Below are 20,312 nucleotides of genomic sequence, written 5' to 3'. Positions count from 1 at the left end.
ACTAGTTTTTTTTGCTAACTGCCAAGAACCAGAAATCATCAAAATGTCAACAGGTGAGTACAGTGCAGGTTACAGAAAGGAATACTAGTCATGATAAATCAGCTCTGGGCATGGAAACGAACCTGTTAGCCCAAAGGCAGGAGGATCAGGAGTTCAAAGCCAGCCTGCGTTATAGAAGACCCTCTCACAAACAAGCTATCAAGCCATAAAAGATATGGATGAATATTTACAAGCAAACAGAAACTCACCACATAGTCCAGGCTGTTCTCAAATGCAGTGATGAGATTACTGACATGTGCCATGACACTGCAATGCTAAGTAAAAGAAGCCAGTCTTGGGGAGAGAGGGAGAGGAAGGTATATGCTGTACGATTCCAGTTGTGCGACACCCTGGAGAATACAAAACTATTAATGGTAAACAAAACCATTACCAGGATGGAAATGGGGTTGGGTTTGAAAAAAGAGAAGGTAAAGTCAAGACGTTCTTTAGGACAGTGAAACGATTCTGTTTATCATTGAGGAGCACACAGGACTGAACAGTACCCATTAAAGTCTCACAGCACAACCAATGCACTTTTAGTGTGAGTAAAGGAAGACTGGGGAACCCCAGGGTGTAACTGAGACCGTCACATACAAATGTTAGTATTTTACACATGTGGAAAGACAGCCACGCCAGATAACCAGCTGGCACCCTAACCTCATATTCCAACCTCCAGAACCATAGGGGTGGAGGAGAGAAATCCTTTACAAATTGTTTAAACAGTTTACTATATCATTTCCACTTTCAGGTAAGGCAACTAATCAGTGAGCAGATTTGAACCCTGCAGTCTGAATTCAACACACAACAATATATTTTCATTTCCCCAACTGTTATGAACTGCAGAGTAAAGGAACAGTTTGGCCAAATGTTTTACCAAATAACTGAGGTTACCAGATTTTCAGTGTAGGAAAGGCAAGTCCTTACCAATCTCATCTTTCAGGATTTGCCATCTGAAATTCTGTCAATCACTAAATTACAAGTCAAAGCAAGGGTAGACTCCTTAGAGCTTTTCCCAGCTGAAGTCCTAAGCTAACAAATGGGAAGATTTCAAGTGCTCACCCCTGACATAATGTGCAAAGCAAGCAGGAAGACAGAGTGAAAGAAAATTCCCTGAACTCAGGAAGGGTTTTCAAAAGATTACAAACACGAGAGCAAGAATGGTAAATGTTGTTTTTCAAGACAGTTTCTCTGTGTAGCCTTGGCTCTTCTCGACTTGCTTTGTAGACCAGGCTAGCCTCAAACTCACAGATACCTGCCTGCCTCTGCCTCCCAGAGCAATGGGATTACAGGCATGTGCTACTATGCCCACTGGTGTACACACATTTTATTAAGCCATTTGCTGATAAACACCTAACGGAGGAACCCTGTCTCATAAAAAGAAAAGGAAACAAAACCAGAATGGCAAATGTAGGGACAGATGGCTCACTGGGTGAGGGGCACTTACTACTGATCCTGATTTTGATTCTTGGTACTCACATGGTAGAATGCAGAAACAACTCCTTTAAATTGTTCTATTACCACTCTCATGCTGTGGCAGGTAAATGTACCCACCCCCTAAAGAAATGCAAAGTAAAGAACAACAAATGTGCATCACACTAAGCCTTACTAGGTGTAATGTCCTGCCTTTTGTTAACTAGTAATTTTAAGATCATTCCACTATCAGAAATTCACAATACCCTCTGTGGAGTATAGGTCCCTAACCGCAACCCGGGCAACTGGGAGCCGAGGAACTAGAAACTCAAGGCCATTTTTGGCTACAAAATAAGTTCAAGAACAGCCAAGGTTCAAGTACCTAAGTACTGGTCTTAAAAACAAAATCAAGCCAGGCATGGTGGCCCACAACTGTAATCCCAACACTCTGGGAGGCAGACACAGGCACATCTCAGTGAGTTCGAGTCCTGCCTGGTCTGCAAAGTGAGTCCAGGACAGCCAGGGCTACACAGAGAACCCTGTCTCAAAAAACAACATAAAACAAAAACCCACCCAGCAAATAGTTTAACAAAAATCCACACACAAAGAATGTACTCGATAATGTAATTAAGGATGATTTATGCACTAACAAAGAGACTAGGGGAACGTTCATTAAGTTATGCCATACTAATAAAAAGAACCTCTTACATCAAAAACATCCTTTAGTTGCTGATGGCAGGAAAAGCCATTTAGTACAAAGGACCAATATTATAAGGTATAAGGCGGCAAGCATTCAAGACTGGAGCTGGGAGATGGTGGCACACTTTTAACTCCAGCACTGGAGGCAGAGGCAGGCAGATCTCTTCTGAGTTCCTGGCCAGCCAGGGCTACACAGAGAGACCCTGTTTCAAACACACACAAAAAGACTGGAGCTTGTACCTTCCATGCATTAGAGACAACATAGAACTAGCCATCATTCAACAGCTGGGTACTTGGAAATTTGCAGCTACTTACATTAATATTCATATGCCTGATTCCACAGGTAAGGCTGGCATAGATTTCACAGCTGCTTACTATCTTATAAAATGTCCCAAATACAGAATCCTTTACTTTTACTATTTTATCCAGACTTACACAGTACGTACATTGATTTTTAAAAAAAGTCATCTTAATGGAGTTTTATTATTTTTTATACATTCTTTTTGTTTGTTTTTTCAAGTCACAGTTTCTCTGTGTAGCTTTAGCTGACCTGCACTCGCTTTGTAGACCAGGCTGGCCTCGAACTCAGAGATTTGCCTGTGTCTGCCTCCCCAAGTGCTGGGATTATAGGCGTGAACTGTACTAAACACTTTTGTTTTCTTTTCTATAGTCCAACTAATGTTTTATAAGCAATTTATACCACTTACTTCAAAAGTATAATTTCCCACAATTGCAAAATTACATTAGTTGGCAATATAGTTTACGTAGATAACAAGGCTGAATTCTGTGAATTTTAAGACTACATAAATTAGAACTAACAGTTTCAGACTTTGTCAGTATACACAACTCCAGGGAGGAGCCCGTCATTCCCAAACAGCTGGGCACACACTTATAAAGCCCTTTCTAGGTTTTAGTTAGCCTGGTGTTTCTAATGCACCCTATAACAATATCTATACCCATTTACTCCACAAAGCCATCACAAACCCTCTAGTCTGGCTTAGTTTAAACAGCAAATAACTCAACCCAGCAGGTCACATGGCTCTGGGTTCCTCCACCCTAACTCAGGCTAAGTGCTTTTCCTTCTTGAGAACGCAGGCATTTACATCTCCAGCACACCACCAACATGACTTTATTATACGACGTACAGAGCTACAGCTCCGTGACTTGAAGGCTTTATTAAGGAAGGAGGAAAAGGGTGACTTAATACAAACTCCATTCTAAGCCTTTCTAGATCTTTTCATGCCAAGACACACAGCGTGGCATGAAATCCCAGCAGAAACAACACAGACAGTAGTGAGAAAACAACCAGAGAGGCACACACATTTTTTGAAGGATTTTTTTTATACTATATTAAAAAACCACAAAATAAAAAAGGGATCCATCAACATATATCTTAGAAGTCCATCCAAGAGTCTGTGTCCAACAGCCGTGGAGGCTGATGCCTGTTTCATTGCTCAGTCTGCAGCTCACATAAGGATCAAGGAGGTGACTTTAGGTTACAGTCAAACTTGTTCTGCCAGATCCAAGACCCTGAATTTATCCAAATTGTAGAAACATGCTTTAACTACCCGTCCACCAAAATACCTCCCATTCAGATCAACAACAGCTAAAAAGCAAACAAAAAGACAATCAGTTAATACAGGTGTCTTAGAAGACATCAAAACAAACAGTAACTTAATATTTGTTAAATTCCTTAATAGTACAGCATACCTTTAATTGCTGATTCAACTCTCTCAAATTCTAAAAATATTCGTACTGCTTCATCATCAGGGGCACCAGGAATCTGGAATGGTAAGGAGCGCAGGAGTGAAGCCTATGTCTGTGCACATACTCTAATTACAATCATGCTTATTTATGTATGCATGTATTTATGTGCGTACACACACACACACACACACACACACACACACACACACACACACACACACGACAAAAGTGGCCAACCATGAAGGAAATAAACAAACTGCTCATATAAAAAATGTACTAATGTTTTTGAGGGTACTGTGCTGGGGCTGGGAACACATAACTAAAGCTAGGTAATGCAGTCTTTGATTGCCTGGCGGAAGTGCCCACAGCAACAAGTGTGCCATCAAGTGACTATAGTCAGCAAACAGGAACAGGCAGCAGCAATGAAGGCAGAAAGCAGCTACACACCGATACTCTGGGCGTCTTTGCATGGGTCTACATTTCAACTACCTTTGTGTAGCTGTCCAAGCCTTCCACAATATGGCTTCATGCCACAACTATTTCCTCAAGGAATCCAGCTCAGTCTAACTACCCTTCCTCTGCCACTCCCCACACCATATTCAAAGCTCAGCTCACATGGGACACTGTCATAAGGTCTTCCCTGTTTGTTTATGCTGATGCTCTCCTCCAGATCTGTCCTCACAGCCAACACTATCGGTCTACTACTTTATACTGTCTGTTATTAAGTGCTGTCTCTCCAACGGAGTGACACGAATGCCTGCTACCTTAAATGTCCTCACTACAGAACGGGCCCCATGAGAGAGGCACTAAGCACTTGCACAATGATGCAATAAACATTTGTATTATATTACCAAGTAAAATCTACTTTTGTTTTTACATTTTAAATTAATACAGAGCACCAGGTATGGTGGCACATGCCTGTAATCCCAGCACTCAGGGAGGCAGAGGCAGGGGGATCTCTGTGAGCTCCAGACCAGCCTGGTCTACAAAGTGAATCCAGGACAGCCAAGGCTACAAAGAAACCCTGTCTTGAAAAACAAAAACAAAACAACAACAAAAACCCTAACACATAGCTGGGAGTGGCAATGCACGCCTTTAATCCCAGCACTCGGGAGGCAGAGGCAGGCGGATTGCTGTGATTTCGAGGTCAACCTGGTCTACTTAGAGAGCCAGGACAGCCAAGGCTACACAGAGACCCTGTCTCAAAACAAAACAAAACAAAATGACAAAAAACAACCAAAAAACCCAACCAAACAAAAACCTGACACATCTGAGAAGTGTAACTAAGACAATGTTACTGGATCAATGCTAGTGTTACTTGGGGGTTAGGGGAGAGGGGGTTTATAATCTGCCCTTTAAAAGTTATATCAAAAGAAAATCTTCCTACCTCAAATATCACACATTTTCCAACTTTGCCATATTTTTCACATTCTTCCTTGGTTTCAACTTCCAAGTCTTCATCGACCTCTCCTGCACCAACCATGTTCTATACAAGGAGATACAATTCAGTACCAAGCATCACTTACAAATGTGTGAGGTGTCAGTATCATCTTCTTCCTTAATGTCAAATTTCTCTCCCTCAACTCCACCAGTACCAGACCCTTGCACATGCTAGAAAGTGCACCAACACTGAGTTACATCTCAGGTGTGGAATGTGTTCTAATCCCAAGACACAGTGGAAAACTGCCCCTAAAGTACTCAATGCTGGCATTTCTGTAAACACACAGGAAGCTTTGAAGAGGGTTACAAGTGGATCTGGGCACAGAACAATACCTAAGAGGATGTTTCTGAAATTTCCAACTAATTAGTCAATGTAACACTTTATTGACAGAATAACCTAAAACTCATCTGTAAGGTATTATTTGCAAAAGTATCGTTTTTAGTACTCTTTTTAAAAAAATTATTGATCTTAAGCTGGGCGGTGGTGGCACACTCCTTTAATCCTAGCACTCGGGAGGCAGAGGCAGGTGGATCACTATGAGTTTGAGGCCAGCCTGGTCTACAAATCGAGTCTAGGACAGCCACACAGAGAAACCCTGTCTTGAAAAAATAAAACAGAACAACAACAACAACAACAAATTATTGATTTTTATATGCATGGGCATTTTGCTTGAATGTATGTCTGTATACCAAGTGAATGCCTGGTGACCCAGGCCAGAAGAGGACGGATCCCTGGACTCGAGTTATAGACAGATAGTTGTGATCCGTCATGTGGATGCTGTGAAACTAACCCAGGTCCTCTGAAGAGCATCCCATGCTCTTAAAACACTGAGCCACTGCCTCCGCCTATATTTTCAGCGTTCTTAACTTTTAGGATGTCAGTGGGACTTTGTGAAAGCCTGAAGAGACAGGTTGGGGTGACACAGAATCAAGGGGAAAGGTTTCTTTTACTTCTTACCCTCAGCAGGACCACTTTCGTAGGGCACTTAAGTATTTCAGTTAATGGATTTGAATCTGACTTCTTGGATGCATCTGTATCAAAACACATCAGACACTACAATGGTTAGTTTTAACTGTCACAGTTACATCTAGATACTCTAGAACCACCAAGAAAGGCCTCTGAGAATGTCTGTGAGCTATTAGCTTAGTTACAATTTGTGGGCCTAGACTACACAAGGCTGGGGAAGTAAACTAAGAACCAGTTGGCTTGCATTAACTTATCGCTCTCCACTCCAACTGCACGTTATATGACAAGCCGCTCCCAGTTCCAGTGCCTTGACTGCCCTAGCATTTGGACTGCCACCTGAAGTTGAGCCAAGTAAAGCCTTCCTCTCAGGAGTTGCTCTAAGACAGAAGTGTTATGGAACTGAGCCCCATTACATGACTAATTGAAATACAATAGCAAGCTCATTGTTTGTGTCCTAGAGTCATCTGAAAAAGCATCTATACAACCAGTCCCGGCAATAAAAACAGGTTTTTCTTTGATACATGTTTTTATGGTGTTTCTGAAAGTTTCTAGCTTCCAGCATTACCCACCATCTTTTTCTCATTTCATTTCCTGAGGGCTGGCAGGGCATACAGTGTATAACATTTACTGATGACCCTTGTATGGGAGTTTCAGATGCTGGCCCAGACAAGTGACTGTCTAGCCTCTAGCTAAGTTGACTTTAGATACTATTGGAAAGGGGAGTAACTGTTGTTTTCCTGTTGGCACTCAGGCAACTGGCTTACTGCGAGGCTGTGCACCAACAGGGAGGGCTGCCAGTTGAGCTGTGATCATATTTTAGGGAAGGGAACTCAGATAAGCTGGCTTACAATTAAACCATTATTTTTCCTACTTAAAAGGTTAAGATATGCTTCATTCCTCTTTTCCGTACATACAGAACAGGTTATAAAAATCAAATGACAATAAAATAGCAACTAGGCCCTCACTACAAAGCAACACTAGACCCCACTAAATGAATGATCAGTGAGTGAACCACAAGGTATACACTGCTGAAAAGGCAAAAAACCCTGAGAAGACTCATTGAGGATGTGGACAACACAGACACAAACAGTAGATATTTTATCAAGCTATGAAGATTCTTTGCCTAATAAGAGTAGCTGGGAAACTTTGCTCCCACAAGCATATTCCATCTGCCTTGGTTCTGAAAATAAAGGTGAGTCTCAAGGCTTCCTGGTTTCATAAGAAAGAAACAGAAAACATATCATAACTAGAAATCACCTTTTCCAGAAAGGAGGGTGCACCTCCCCTCTGGGCTTAAGGACCCACAGCGCTCTGTGAACTTACCCTGAGCCTCGCCCTTCTCCGTCGCGTCACCCACAATGATCTTGCCGCCCCGCTTGCTGGTCTTCTCCACTGACAATGCAGTACTCAGCCCTTGCTCGTGCTTCCCCAGTCCCTGGCCTTCCCGGAAGCCATACTTCTGCATGATCTTATGAGCCACTGTGCCACTAGGAGAGAAGGAAAGGGGTCCTTATCATTGGTGCACTGACACTAGAACACCCTGGATCTATGGGGCCACAAACAGTGTAAGTCCCAATGGAGACACATACTAGTTTTGGCTTCTAGACGGAAGCTATGAGGATGCCCAGAATAGAAGAAATATAAAAAGCTGATAACAGCTGGATGGTGGTGGCACATCCCTTTAATCCCAGCACCTGGGCGGCAGAGGGAGGTGGGTCTCTGAGTTCTACCGAGTGAGTTCCACGACTACCAAAGCTATATAGAGAAACCCTGTTGCGAACCCACCCACCCCAGCCCCGAATGCTGATAACTGCAACCCAAAATAGCCTGACTTTATCTCTGTGGGGAATGACAGCTTCTTTGTTTGGTTTTCAAGATAAGGTTTTCCTGTGCAGTCCTGGAACTGGCTCTGTAGACCAGGCTGGTCTTAAACTCATAGAGATCCACCTTTCTCTGCCTCCCAAGTACTGGGACGAAAGGCATATGGCACCACTGTCAGAGAACGACAGCTTCTTTGATGACACCTTTGTTGTTTAAGAAAAAAGCACCTCTGTGAGCTCTCTATCTGCACTGCTACCTGGCTTACAACCAGTTGGAAATGGTGGCCTATCAAATTCTAAGATAATGAAGACTGTATTTTTCTCTTGGCATACAAGAAACTACAGCGAAAGAACGTTTGAAAGCATCTACTCAACAGTCAAGGCTGTTATTAAATAGCTAGCTTAAGCTAATCTCAAAACAAGAAAGCAACTGAAATACATTCCTCTCTCCAGGTGTAAGGGCACAAACGGAACTGGATCCTTGGTCTGCTGCTTCCTGCAAGAGGGCAGCAGTTCCCTCCTGGTGTCCAAGGGTGCCCCGCGACACCATCTGCTTGGCTTTGGATCACAAAGCCCAGCTTCCACTAGAGCTGTACCTGCTTATGTTCTGTAATTCCTTTCAGATTTTCTTTTGAACAAACTATTCCAGGGCAAAGCAAACTACTAAAAGACTAAACTATACCATGTTGGATCTTTCTTAAGTACAAGTTAAAAATCCAAGTCTTGTTTAAATGAAAATCAAACAAAGCAACTTTTGTATTGTTTCTTTTTTTCTTTTTTTTTTTTTTCCGAGACAGGGTTTCTCCGTATAATAGCCCTGGCTGTCCTGCACTGGCTTTACAGACCAGGCTGCTCTCAAACTCAAGAGATCTGCCAGCCTCTGCCTCCCGAGTGCTAGGATCAAAGGCGTGCACTATGCACTGAGCCTGGACACTTTACTGACTAACATCTGCACTGCTAACTGCAGTCTGCATTAGCAGCCTGTGCGACTAGTGTGAAAAAAGGCTTCCGTCCTGCTGTGCGCCCGGCCAGCTGTCTACGCCAGCTCGTTCATTACTCTTTCCTGAGGGCCTCAGAACCTAGACGGTTACACACTCAACGGCCACTCACCTGCTCCCTTACTAGCAGCTTCTACTGCAAAAAGCATTGTTTAACAGCATGGAACAAAGCAGTTAGGGCAATGCCACTTGAGCAGCCTTTCACAGCATCAGAGCAAGGATAAAATGTAGTGGCACACACCTGCAACCCCACCCTCAGCACTCCCGAGACTGGGGTTGGCGGCAGGAGAACAGGGAGTCTGCAGCCGACCTGGGCTATCGGGAGATACTATCTCAGAACAAACAAACAAAACCCACCCATCTTATGCAAATGTCAATCTTACTGTCTCAGAACAAACAAACAAAACCCACCAGTCTTACTCAAATGCCAATCCTAAAATTGATTTTCTTCCATACTATGACAAACACGCATCTATAGTGTTAGAATGACAAGAGGGGTTTTTTGTTTTGTGGAGGAGTGATTAGGGACAGAGCCCAGGACTTGTGCCTGGCAGACACTGAGCCTCATCCCCAGCCTAAGCAGTGTTTTAACCCAAAGGTGTAAGACTCAGGAGAAGGCAGCCCTCGCCCTGCGGAGAGAACCCGGACCACCTCTACCTGCATGTTACGTAATTATCAGACACTTCTCCATGTAAAGAACTGTGTCTAGGCCATCCATGGCTTGCACTAGAAGCTGCTTTGTACAAACCCCCAGTGGCTGGAAAGCACTCAGCATGATTTGAACACTAATCCTTTATAGAGCAACATGTGACCAAACACGAGTGCTTCTCTAGACACCGAGTGGCTTCACTGCCAAATGAGTTCCACCTATGGAAAAAAACGGCAAGCCCTTCACACAGTCTCAGTCTCACTGTGTAGCCCAGGCTAGCCTGAAAATCAGAATCCTCTGCCTCCACCTTCAAAGTGCTAGAACTCCAGGACTGGCCACTACAATGACGCATTACCCCATGTTAGCAAGGAAGGAGTTGCTGGGGCCGGTTGGAGATCTCGGTCGATCCGGCTCCTCATACACTGGGGGAGGAATAGCAGCTTTGGAAGACTGTGATCGAGGTCTTGAGTCCTCTTCATAAGGAAAGTCTCGGGGTACTGTTGGAGAAAAGTAAAGCAGGCTCACACAGCGCTACCCAACACCAGAGGCTTCCCTAGATTCAACTATCAACCTTCAACTGACTCAACCCACATATTTTTTAGAAGATTTATTTATTTATTATTATGTACGCAGTACTCTGCCTTCATGTACACCTGCACAGCAGAAGAGGGCATTAGATCACATAGCAGATGGTTGTGAACCACCACGTGGTTGCTGGGAATTGAACTCAGGATCTTTGGAAGAACCACTTAACCACTGAGCCATCTCTCCAGCCCAACCTACATATTTTTAATGTTCTTTTTTTTCCTGAAAAACAGTCTATTTCAGCAGTCTTCACAGCCAGCATAAATTGTTCTGAGATTTTTTTTTTAAGATTTCATTCATTTAACTTACGTGTTTGCCTGAGTGTATGCATGGGCAGGTGGCTGATGCCTCTGGGAAGCAGTAAGCACTCTTAACTGGTGAGCCATCCACCTCTCCACTCCTGGTATTTTAACAATATTTAAAAACCAGAAGTGGAAGAGAACTCTTAGTTCTCAAATCCTGCCAAGCGTCCTTTCTCCATGCTAGTGAAACGCTGCTCACCCCTTTAAAGCACTCACTTGAATGACAATCAGCTTGACTAAGCTTCTGTGTGCTCCACGGAGAAGCAGCCTAACTCCCCAGTCCCATAGCTCTAGGCTCTGACTTATCTAGCTGCACAGACCATAAAAAAATCTGAGGCAGGACTACATCTAGTTGCTTTTTAACCCAGTTGCATATTAGCATTAACAGGAAGCTTTAAAAATATCAGATGCACGGGCCCTCTCTCAGAAACTGGTTTTAATTGGAATGTATTGTTTATCAGGTGTTTTATTTGTCTGAATGATACATATTTAATCATATTCTTAAGTCATCTTCTTTTAAAACATAATAAATACCATAATGCATATTAAAGACTATTAGGGCTATCAGTGGCTAAGAGCATGGTTGCCCAGGTTGGGTTCCCAGCACTACATGGTGCTCACAACCTTTCCAACTCCAGTTCCAGGGGATACAAGGCCCTATTCTAACTTCCACAGGTACCAGGTATGATGCAGGCAAAACACTCCTACACATAGAATTAGAATAAATAATATTTTTAAAAGATTACTGACAGCTTTTACTGTTATTAGTTTGACTTCTGGTTTATGTAATGAGTGGTTTTGCCTGCATGTATTCCTGTGTACAGCATGCATGCTTGTCTGATGCCCATGAAGGACGGAAGGTGTCAGATTCCCTGGAGCTGCAGTTACAGATGGCTGTTGGCCACTAATGTGGGTGTTGGAGTTGAGCCTGGGTCTTCTATAGGCCCAGCCACTTAACTTTATGCATGGCTCAACACAAAACATAGAACACAGACAACCACATGCCTAGACTTCAGAAGAACTCCAGCAGAGCCAGCAGTGGGCAGGCATGACTTAAAATACAAGTAGACAGACACTACTCAGCAACAAAAACTAGTGAGAAATTTTTTAACCAAGAAAGGCCCTTTTGTGAAAGGTCACAAAATACAACAGGCTCTAAAAGTCTTGAGTTACAAAATCTGTTACCTATTTCAGATTTTTGAGACAGGCAAAACACTCATACACATAAAATTAGAATAAATATTTTTTAAGAGCTCATTAATTTGTTTCTTTTGTTTTATGTGTATGGGTGTTTTGCCAGCATGTATCCCTAGAGCACAGCGAGCCTGGACACTCACTATTATAGCCTGCCTTTGAGTCCTTCCTGCCTTTGTCCTTCATGCTGCTTAAGGGGCTTGAGCAACTATTGCTTTTATTAATTTCAAATGAACCTAACACAAACATGAAATCTTAATGAAAATAACAGCAAATATCAATTTATCTTCCCATATAAAGATCTCCACTTCAGGCTGGGCACTTAATCCCATCACTCAGAAGGCAGAGGCAGGGAGATCTCTGAGTTCAAGGCCAGCCTGGTCTACAAAGTGAATACCAGGACAGCCAAGGCTTCTCAGAGAAACCCTGTCTCCACCCCCAGCCCACCCCCCAAATATCTCTGTACTTCTCAGCCTGGTATCAAAAAGTCCCAAGTGTAGGGTGGGGCATGGCAATACATGCTTTTCATGCCAGCACTCAAGAGGCCCCTGCAAGTCAACATAGTTCCAGCCAGTACCACAGAATTGAGACCTTGTTACAAAACAAACAAAACAAAGCAAAGCATCCCAAGTGCAGCCGGTAGCAAGGGCCACTGTGACTTCAGGGGTGAGAACCAAGCTGGTTTGCTCTAAACTGAGGAAACTACAGAGTCAAGGTTAGGATCTCCACTGTTCATAAATATCTACATGAAAATAAGACAATAAAAGAAGAAAAAATGTACATACATTCCTTGTCTTTCTCTACAAGAGAAGTAGGTGGGGCGATGGCAGCTCCTCCCATACCTATGAAAACACAAGGATTTGATTAAAGGACAGCACACTTACAAGGACTGCTACTTGCCCATCTGTTGTATCTCTACAAGAAAAAAACCCACACCATTTTATTAACCCTTAAAGCAATATACAAGCAATTACATAGTTAAAGCTGGTATCAAAACGTAAAAAAGCAGAGGCTCTCACTAGCTCCTTCCTACCCCTAAACAAGCAGCTATTAACAAGTGACGGCTTCTGGCAAGAGTGTTGTCCCTGGTCCCCTTAACCTTGGCTGTCCTGGAACTCACTCTGTAGACCAGGCTGGCTCGAATTCAGATGGGCTGACAGCCAAGAGTGTGTGGATAGCATATATTGGACTTGATGGGCTTTTGTTTTTGCTTTGTTTTTAAAGGAGGGCATGCCAAAGTTGGAAGAGGGTGGAGAAGTAGGGGTTAGTCTGGGAGGAGCAAAAACGACCAAAACACATGTATATATGCATGTATGAGACTCTCAAAGAATGAACGTACGTTAGAAAATGTAGACAATACCCACACAAAATTTTTTTTTTCATAGAAGGCATATAAGGTCAACAGTACATTTTTTAAAAAAGCAAATCCCATAGAATTAGCTACCTACTTGGCACCTGTGTATTTATGGCCTTATCCTGGCCTCATAAACCTTTAAAAGTGTTAATAGCTTCTGTTTCCAATTGAGAAACAATCAGAGAATAAATGTGAAGAAATGAAATAAACTGAGCTCCCTGTGATGCCAAAGCCACTAACCGCCCCATCCCCACCCCCCACCTGCTTGTGTCTGCTGGACAATGTAGACACAGACTGAAAGAAAAGACAACGAGGACGCTGTGACTAGAGACTAAGGAATTCTTTATATGAATCATTATATGAATCATAAAACACGGTGTCCTGTCCACACCTCTGTATCAGTGCTTGCTGAGATCTGGGAGGACTGTGACTTCCAGCACTAGAAACAGACCCGTCTCAAGCTCCCTCCCCCCACCCCCCAGATGTACTGTGCCTTCATTGGTTAAATAGCAAGAATGACAAGCACCAACTGAGGCAGAGGACAAAGCCATGAGGAGAATAAGGTCAGCAGCAGAGAGGGGCATTATGACTAACAGGCTGGGGACATAAACTAACAAGAAATATGAACCTAAATACAATCTTAAATTTCTTAAATAAATAAATACACGTATAATTTGTGTTTTGTTTTGTTTTTTGAGACAGGATTTCTCTGTGTAGCCCTGGCTGTCCTACACTCCCTTGTAGACCAGGCTGGCTTCAAACTCAGAGATCACCTGCCTTTGCCTCCCATATGCTGGGATTAAAGGTGTGAACCACCATGCCTGGCCCTTAAGATCTGTGTTGTGTGTGTGTGTGTTTTACGGTTTTTCGAGACAGGGTTTTTCTGTGTATCCTTGGCTGTCTTGGAGTCGCTTTGTAGACAAGGCTGGCCTCGAACTCACAGTGATCTGTCTGCCTCTACATCCCGAGTGCTGGGATTAAAGGCACGCACCACTATGCCCTGCCTAAGAGATATTTTTAATAGACTTAAAAAAAAAATCACTTTCTGTTTTGTTTGCCCAGCCTGGCCTTGAGCCCAAGCTCCTGTTTCCACTTAAAAAGTGCTGGGATTATAGGCATGCACCACTGTGCCCACCGATGAGAGTCTAATTTATAAATTAAGCATCGCAAGAGAATGACAATTAGTGGTGTATTAACAATTATAACAATATACCAATAAGAGCTCTGTAAATGTGGTTCCTCTCAGAATATTCTATTCCATATTTTCAGACTTCAGTAGACTATAGGCAACTAAAACCTTGAAAAATTTAAAGCCACTGAGGGAAGGTGGGGTTACTGTGCACATCACAGATAGAATGTTATTTCTCTGTCAGCTACAAGTTCAAATGCAAAGGTTCTCACCAAAAGTTGCATAGTTCCTGATATTATTTAAGGGAGAAAATTTTCTTAATATTCAGAAATTATACCTTACAAAAAGAGCAGTCGCATTATAGGCTAGGAAGATAAAAGACCTAAGTATTCAACACAGAAAACATGTTAATAAAAACCTAATAGTGGTTGATACTGCATATCACGTGTACACCACCACCAGACACATGGTGCATTCAATAACCATTAGCATTATTCTAAGTAAGAAAAGCAGTTGAAGAGTGGTGGGGTGTGCCTGTAATCTTAGCACTCAGGGTGGTGGTGGCTTTAAGGTATGACTGGGTTACAGTTTCAGGGATCTATAGTAGGACTGTCTCAAACATCACTATTACTAACTCCACCACCAAACTACAGAACTACATACACACACACACACACACACACACACACACACACACACACACACACACACACAAAGCCCAATACAACCACATTTAACTCACACATCCATCTAAATACTAAGATTTTTAAATGATCAACTTGTTCTTTTTCCACTTAGCAGATATTTTTTAAAATTTAAATTATACCCTACAACAGGCTTCAGCATTTATCTAGGGAGATAACTCCTGTCATAAAACAGAAGTAGATATATAGAAGTTACTAAGTATCATGACACATAAGCTTTAGGTCTTGTGTTCAAGACAACAAATTACAACGAGGGCTTCAAGCAAATAAAAATCAAGTTAAGACCAAAAGTGGGCCTATACTATCCAGAATGTTCTGAGCCCCAAGACGCTCAGAGCTGAAGGTCTCGGATGCGACAGCAGCACCTGACAGGAGCAGACAAGTAGAGGACTGTGCTAACTCAGCCAGTCAATACAGTCCCAGCAAGCACACCAGCACGAAGCCAAAAGATTATTCTGTTCTTTCAAGTGCCATTAGCTACTGCTTATACCTGCTGCTAAGAACTTATTTTAAACACAACTAACCCTCTCTCACAGAACCGTAGAGAGAAGGAGCGGACCAAAGCCCCCGGTGCAGATTTTGATCTCCCTGCAGGTGACCACGCGAAGAAGCAAGATGGACTCTCAAATCCAGTCAGGTTAGACAAATGTGCTCTGGACACAGTGTCTCCATCTCCACCCAGTGATGAGCGGAAACACCTGGGTTTGAGAACAGGCAAAAGGTGACCATGCCTCAAGGAAAGGTGCAGGAGTAGAACTAATGCTATTTTCAAAATGGGGAGCACAGGGGCTCCATAGTGTAGTGGTTATCACCTCTGCTTTACAAGCTGAAGGTCCTCGGTTCAAACTACAAAATGTGGAGCAGATGTCTCAAAGTGTTTATAAAGTTCAGAGCAGAGTATATATGCAAACAACATAAACCAAAGCTGTTCTAAATGGACTGGTGGGAACCTAGAGCACCCCCGAAGCCCCAGTTACCCAAAACCAATGCAAAACACACTATGTCTCAAATGAAAGGAAAAGCAAAGCCTCGGTAGTGCTGAGTCTGGAGCGCACTTATCTCTGCTTGTGCCTTACTTCTTTTCCTCCGCTCTCGCTCGTAATCTTCATCTTCATCAGAATCTGGGTCTGGCCGTCTTGAAAACCCACTGGCTTCATGCCTGTCTTTACGCCTCCTGTAATGACAAAGTAATGAATGTTCATCACAGATAAACTAGTACAGAACATGAAGTTTAATGTCAGTGTAACTTCCTCTTGATAAGATAAAAAGAAAAACATTCTTTGAGTATATATTGTTTATATATATATGCTGGGGATGGACACAACAGAAAAATGCAAAAGGAAAAGTGAACATATGTGACAGATACATGGCTGTAATCTACAGGAAAAAAAATTGACAGCTATTTATTTATTTATTTTTGGTTTTCTGAGACAGAGTTTCTCTGTGTAATAGCCGTAGCTGTCCTTTAACTCTTTGTACACCAAGCTGGCCTTGAACTCACAGCAATCTGCCTGCCTCTGCCTCCGAGTGCTGTAATAAGAGGCATGTGCCACCACACCTGGCCCTAATTTTTTATTTTAAGGTGTATAATTTCAAGGACTAGGAGAGGAAGAGGAAAGAAACATTGTAGTTGGAATGAAATAATATACGAGAAGAATAAATTAAGATTTAAAAATCAAGAAATAAATTCTATTACCTATAGTTTTAAGAAGTGAATGAAAATTGCATATAATTTCACTTGGTTCAAAAATAGGAAAGGAAGCCAGGCATAGAGGTACACGCCTTTGATCCCAGCACTCTGGAGGTAGAGGTAAGCAATTTCTGAGTTCAAGGCCAGCCTGGTTTACAGAGTGATTCAGGACAGCCAGAGCTACAGAGAAATTGTCTTAAAAACAAAAAACAAAACAAAAAATAGCAAAAGAATAGCACTGAAATACTGTAAATAGTGGTGACTCTAGCAGTCATGACCCTGGAAAACACTTCAGCATAGGTCTCCGTTGTGTTTTGTTTTTCAGACAGGACTGCCTTTGAACACTGTGTATGTATGATTATTTTTGTAATTCATGCAAAGTCCATACTTCAGCTTTTCAGAATCTATAAATAAATTTTCTCAAGTGTGCTATCACAATAGGATAGAACAATTACAAATTCTTAAAAATAAGTCAACTGTTAATTTAAACCATAATCCCAGGCCTAGAAACAACACTAACATTCACTCATATTCTAATCCATGCAAATTCCAAGACATTTATTCCCAAATCAAGATGAAGCTTACTTTTCTCTTTCTTCTATTTCCTTCTGTCTTTCCAGCTCCCGCTGTCTCTGTCGCTCTTCTCTCTGGCGTTTCACAACTTTCTCATAATCATTAGGAAACATAGGATCATATTCATCAGCTAAGGGGATCAGAACTTCCCCAGCAGAAAAGCCACTGGGCACAGGGTCCTGAGGAAGGAAAAACATCCAAGTGAGTCCCATCTATTTCCTAGCTGCGTGAACAACTGCCTGTAGGCCTCACCTCACCAGGTAGCAGCACAGCCTCACAATTAAGCAAAAGCTTACTTACAGAAAAGCAACAACAAACTTAAAGACCAAACTCATGAACACACTATCTCTTAAATGAGGTTTAAACTACCACAACCATCATTTGAATAACGACTATAGAAAAATACATGTGACAATTTCCCAGACATCCCTTGCTCCCCCTGTGTTTCACAGGGCCACAAACTAGGCACATGGCCACGGATGACTTGAGCAACTTCCAAGCCTCCTGCTTCCCTGGAAAGCTGCCCTATTATTGACATGCAGCACCATGCCCAGCTTTTTATTTTTAACATCTTTCTCTAATATAGGCCATTAATAGATAATCAGAATCAGCCATATAGTTTACATTAGAAGAATTAAGTTACAGGTAACACATACAAAGCAATATACACCGGAACCATTAAAAATGACCTTACAGGGGCAACTAAGTGCACAGACTGCTCTTCCCCAGGACCCAAGTTTGAATCCTATCAACCACATGGTGGCTAACAACTGTCTCCAACTCCAGTCCTAGGGGATGCATCCCCACAGGCAACAGGCACATGTAATGCACTGAAACATGCAGATAAAACACTCCTACACATTAAATACCTTTAAATGACCACATAGTTCCATATTTTTGGCAAAGATGGATGGACGTTCACTAAAAGCAAATTAGAGAGCAGGAGGCAGAGAACGCATACAAGAAAGATGTTCTAAAACTCTTAATGCCTGGAGGGTATGATTGAAAAGCTATCTGCTTTCCTTTTTGCTCATCTTTTATTCCTGATGTTTCTACAATGAGCTATTTTAGGTAATAAAGTAAAACTTGAGTTGAAAATAACACTAGCTTTCAGTGGCCTGCTGCAGAGCCCCGTGTGAGGGGATGGGGATGGCTGGTGGTTCAAAGTGCATTCTGCTCTCTCAGAGGACCAGAGTTCGGTTCCTAGCACCCATACCAGGTGGCTCACAAATGCCTAACTCCAGCCACAGAGATCTAATGTCCCCTGCTGGCCTGCATGGGTGCACACATGCACATACGTGCACACACACAAAGGAAAATGAAGTGAGTCTTATAAAGAACACACATGTAAATAAAGGAAAGTGGAAAATGCTTCAGCGCCACAAGTGTGTGCAGGCTTACCTTCAGCCCCGCGGCTACATGAGGTGGTGTGTCTACGATCTGCCGGTCATCCGAGGAGCCTCCTCGCTTTAGGTCGATGACCGGCGCAAGGACTGTACTTTGTTTTGTCCGTTGGCTCTGACATCATAAACAAGAAAAGTACACCAAAGTTCCAGATTAAAATTCATGCAATTTGCAACAAAGACACCTTTTCTGGTCACATCCCTTGACTGTGATAAAATCATACTCTTAAACAGTAACAGTCTTCAACACAATCAGTGTTAAGCGTTTTCTTAGGGTCTTCTAACCCAGGCTGGTCTCCAGCACTCTACACGGCTGATAAGCCTGGACTCCTGATCCTTCTTTTACATGGCTGAGTGGTGGCTCATCACCAGACCTAGCTTATACACAGGGGATTTAACACAGGACTTCCTGAAAACAAGGCAGACACTACCAAATGAGCTCCATCTTCATCCTTTTTTTTGATCTTTTCTTTCTCCACTTTTCTATAAAGATTACAGTAAATGTAGCCACTTTAGACACCTGGCCCTCAACTCAGAACCACTTCTCTGCCTCCAAAGTGTCAGCCTACCCTACTTCTTTTAGCATGACCTTACCCTAATCAAGTAAAAATTATTTATTTGTATACTTGGGTATGTGCACATATCTACTGGTATGTAAGTACCACAGCACCTGTAAGGAGGTCAGAGGACAGCCTGAGGGGCTGGGGTCTCTCCTTCCACCATAGAGGCTCAAGGGATCAAACTCAGGCCACCAGGATGACTCACTGACCCACCTCACCACCCTCAGAGTGCATCTGAAATAGCTGGGTCCCACCCCCACCCCAGACAGGGTTTCTCTGTATAGCTTTGGCTGTCCTGGACTAGCTTTGTAGACCAGGCTGGCTTCAAAGTCACAGTGATCCGCCCACCTCTGCCTCCCCTGTGCTGAGATTACAGGTGGGTGCCACCACCACCCAGCTTTTTGGTTTTTTGTTTTTTTTTTTAAACAAAGACCCTGCCAGTTTCCAAAATAAACTTTTGATCTGTAAGTGTCTTGGTCTTTAGCAGTCCCTCTTCCTGGCACCATCACCTTCTTTGTTTTTTCCTGGGACACTGTTCTTCCAGATGCTGCTGCTTCTACAGCTGTCTTGTTGACTCACACCTCTATGTCCCAACATTTCTCTCACAGACAAGCTGGTGAACTACATCAAGCCCTCATGTGGCTAAGATGCCATGGCTGATCACACAGAATGACGGTGAGCATGAAAGTTTAACTTCTTGTTTTTACAATTTAAGTGATATAGACTTTCCTTTTTATCAGTTAGTCTGAGTGCGCTGGACTACAATGGTGCTCTAAGCAAACAACATGTATCCAGGCATCAAATACAAAATCACAACACAAGCCTGAAGCTTCCACAATGGGGTTTATGATAATCATTTATTTCTTATTTTTAAGTTTATTATGTATTTTCAAAAATGAAATAAAAATGAGGCCATAGCTCCATCTTTCAGACACAGGTAAGATTTTCTCTACCAAACAGTTTTACAAGTATGGTTAGTACTCTGACAAATTCACCAAAGAGCCCACAAGAAAAATACAGTGCAGCCTCACACCCTGGTAAGAAACTAACTGCAGGGAATCTTCAAAACTCACACCAGGCTGGGCGTGG

At 42.6% G+C, this 20,312-nt stretch overlaps 1 protein-coding gene across 2 annotated transcripts in view; it reads right to left on the bottom strand.

Moving 5' to 3' along the window:
- Window positions 1-3,468: 3,468 nt before the first annotated feature.
- The window catches only part of RBM17 (RNA binding motif protein 17), a 23,927-nt gene continuing 7,083 nt past the window's right edge, over window positions 3,469-20,312 (bottom strand). For both annotated transcript variants that reach the window (XM_084782792.1, XM_084782791.1), the window contains exons 3-12: window positions 18,662-18,778; window positions 17,273-17,439; window positions 16,074-16,171; window positions 12,596-12,652; window positions 10,085-10,226; window positions 7,586-7,749; window positions 6,254-6,327; window positions 5,243-5,341; window positions 3,859-3,931; window positions 3,469-3,754 (exon numbers count right to left, since the gene is read on the bottom strand). In XM_084782792.1, coding sequence (XP_084638918.1) covers window positions 3,651-3,754; window positions 3,859-3,931; window positions 5,243-5,341; window positions 6,254-6,327; window positions 7,586-7,749; window positions 10,085-10,226; window positions 12,596-12,652; window positions 16,074-16,171; window positions 17,273-17,439; window positions 18,662-18,778 — 1,095 coding nt within the window. In that variant the 3' untranslated portion in view covers window positions 3,469-3,650. The remainder of the gene's footprint in view (window positions 3,755-3,858; window positions 3,932-5,242; window positions 5,342-6,253; window positions 6,328-7,585; window positions 7,750-10,084; window positions 10,227-12,595; window positions 12,653-16,073; window positions 16,172-17,272; window positions 17,440-18,661; window positions 18,779-20,312) is intronic.

This window comes from Acomys minous, assembly GCF_964271855.1.
Source record: "Acomys minous genome assembly, chromosome: 5".
Classification (NCBI taxonomy): Eukaryota; Metazoa; Chordata; class Mammalia; order Rodentia; family Muridae; genus Acomys; species Acomys minous.
The sequence above is the reverse complement of the archived record's forward strand: the minus strand, read 5'-3'. Positions and strand labels throughout refer to the sequence as shown.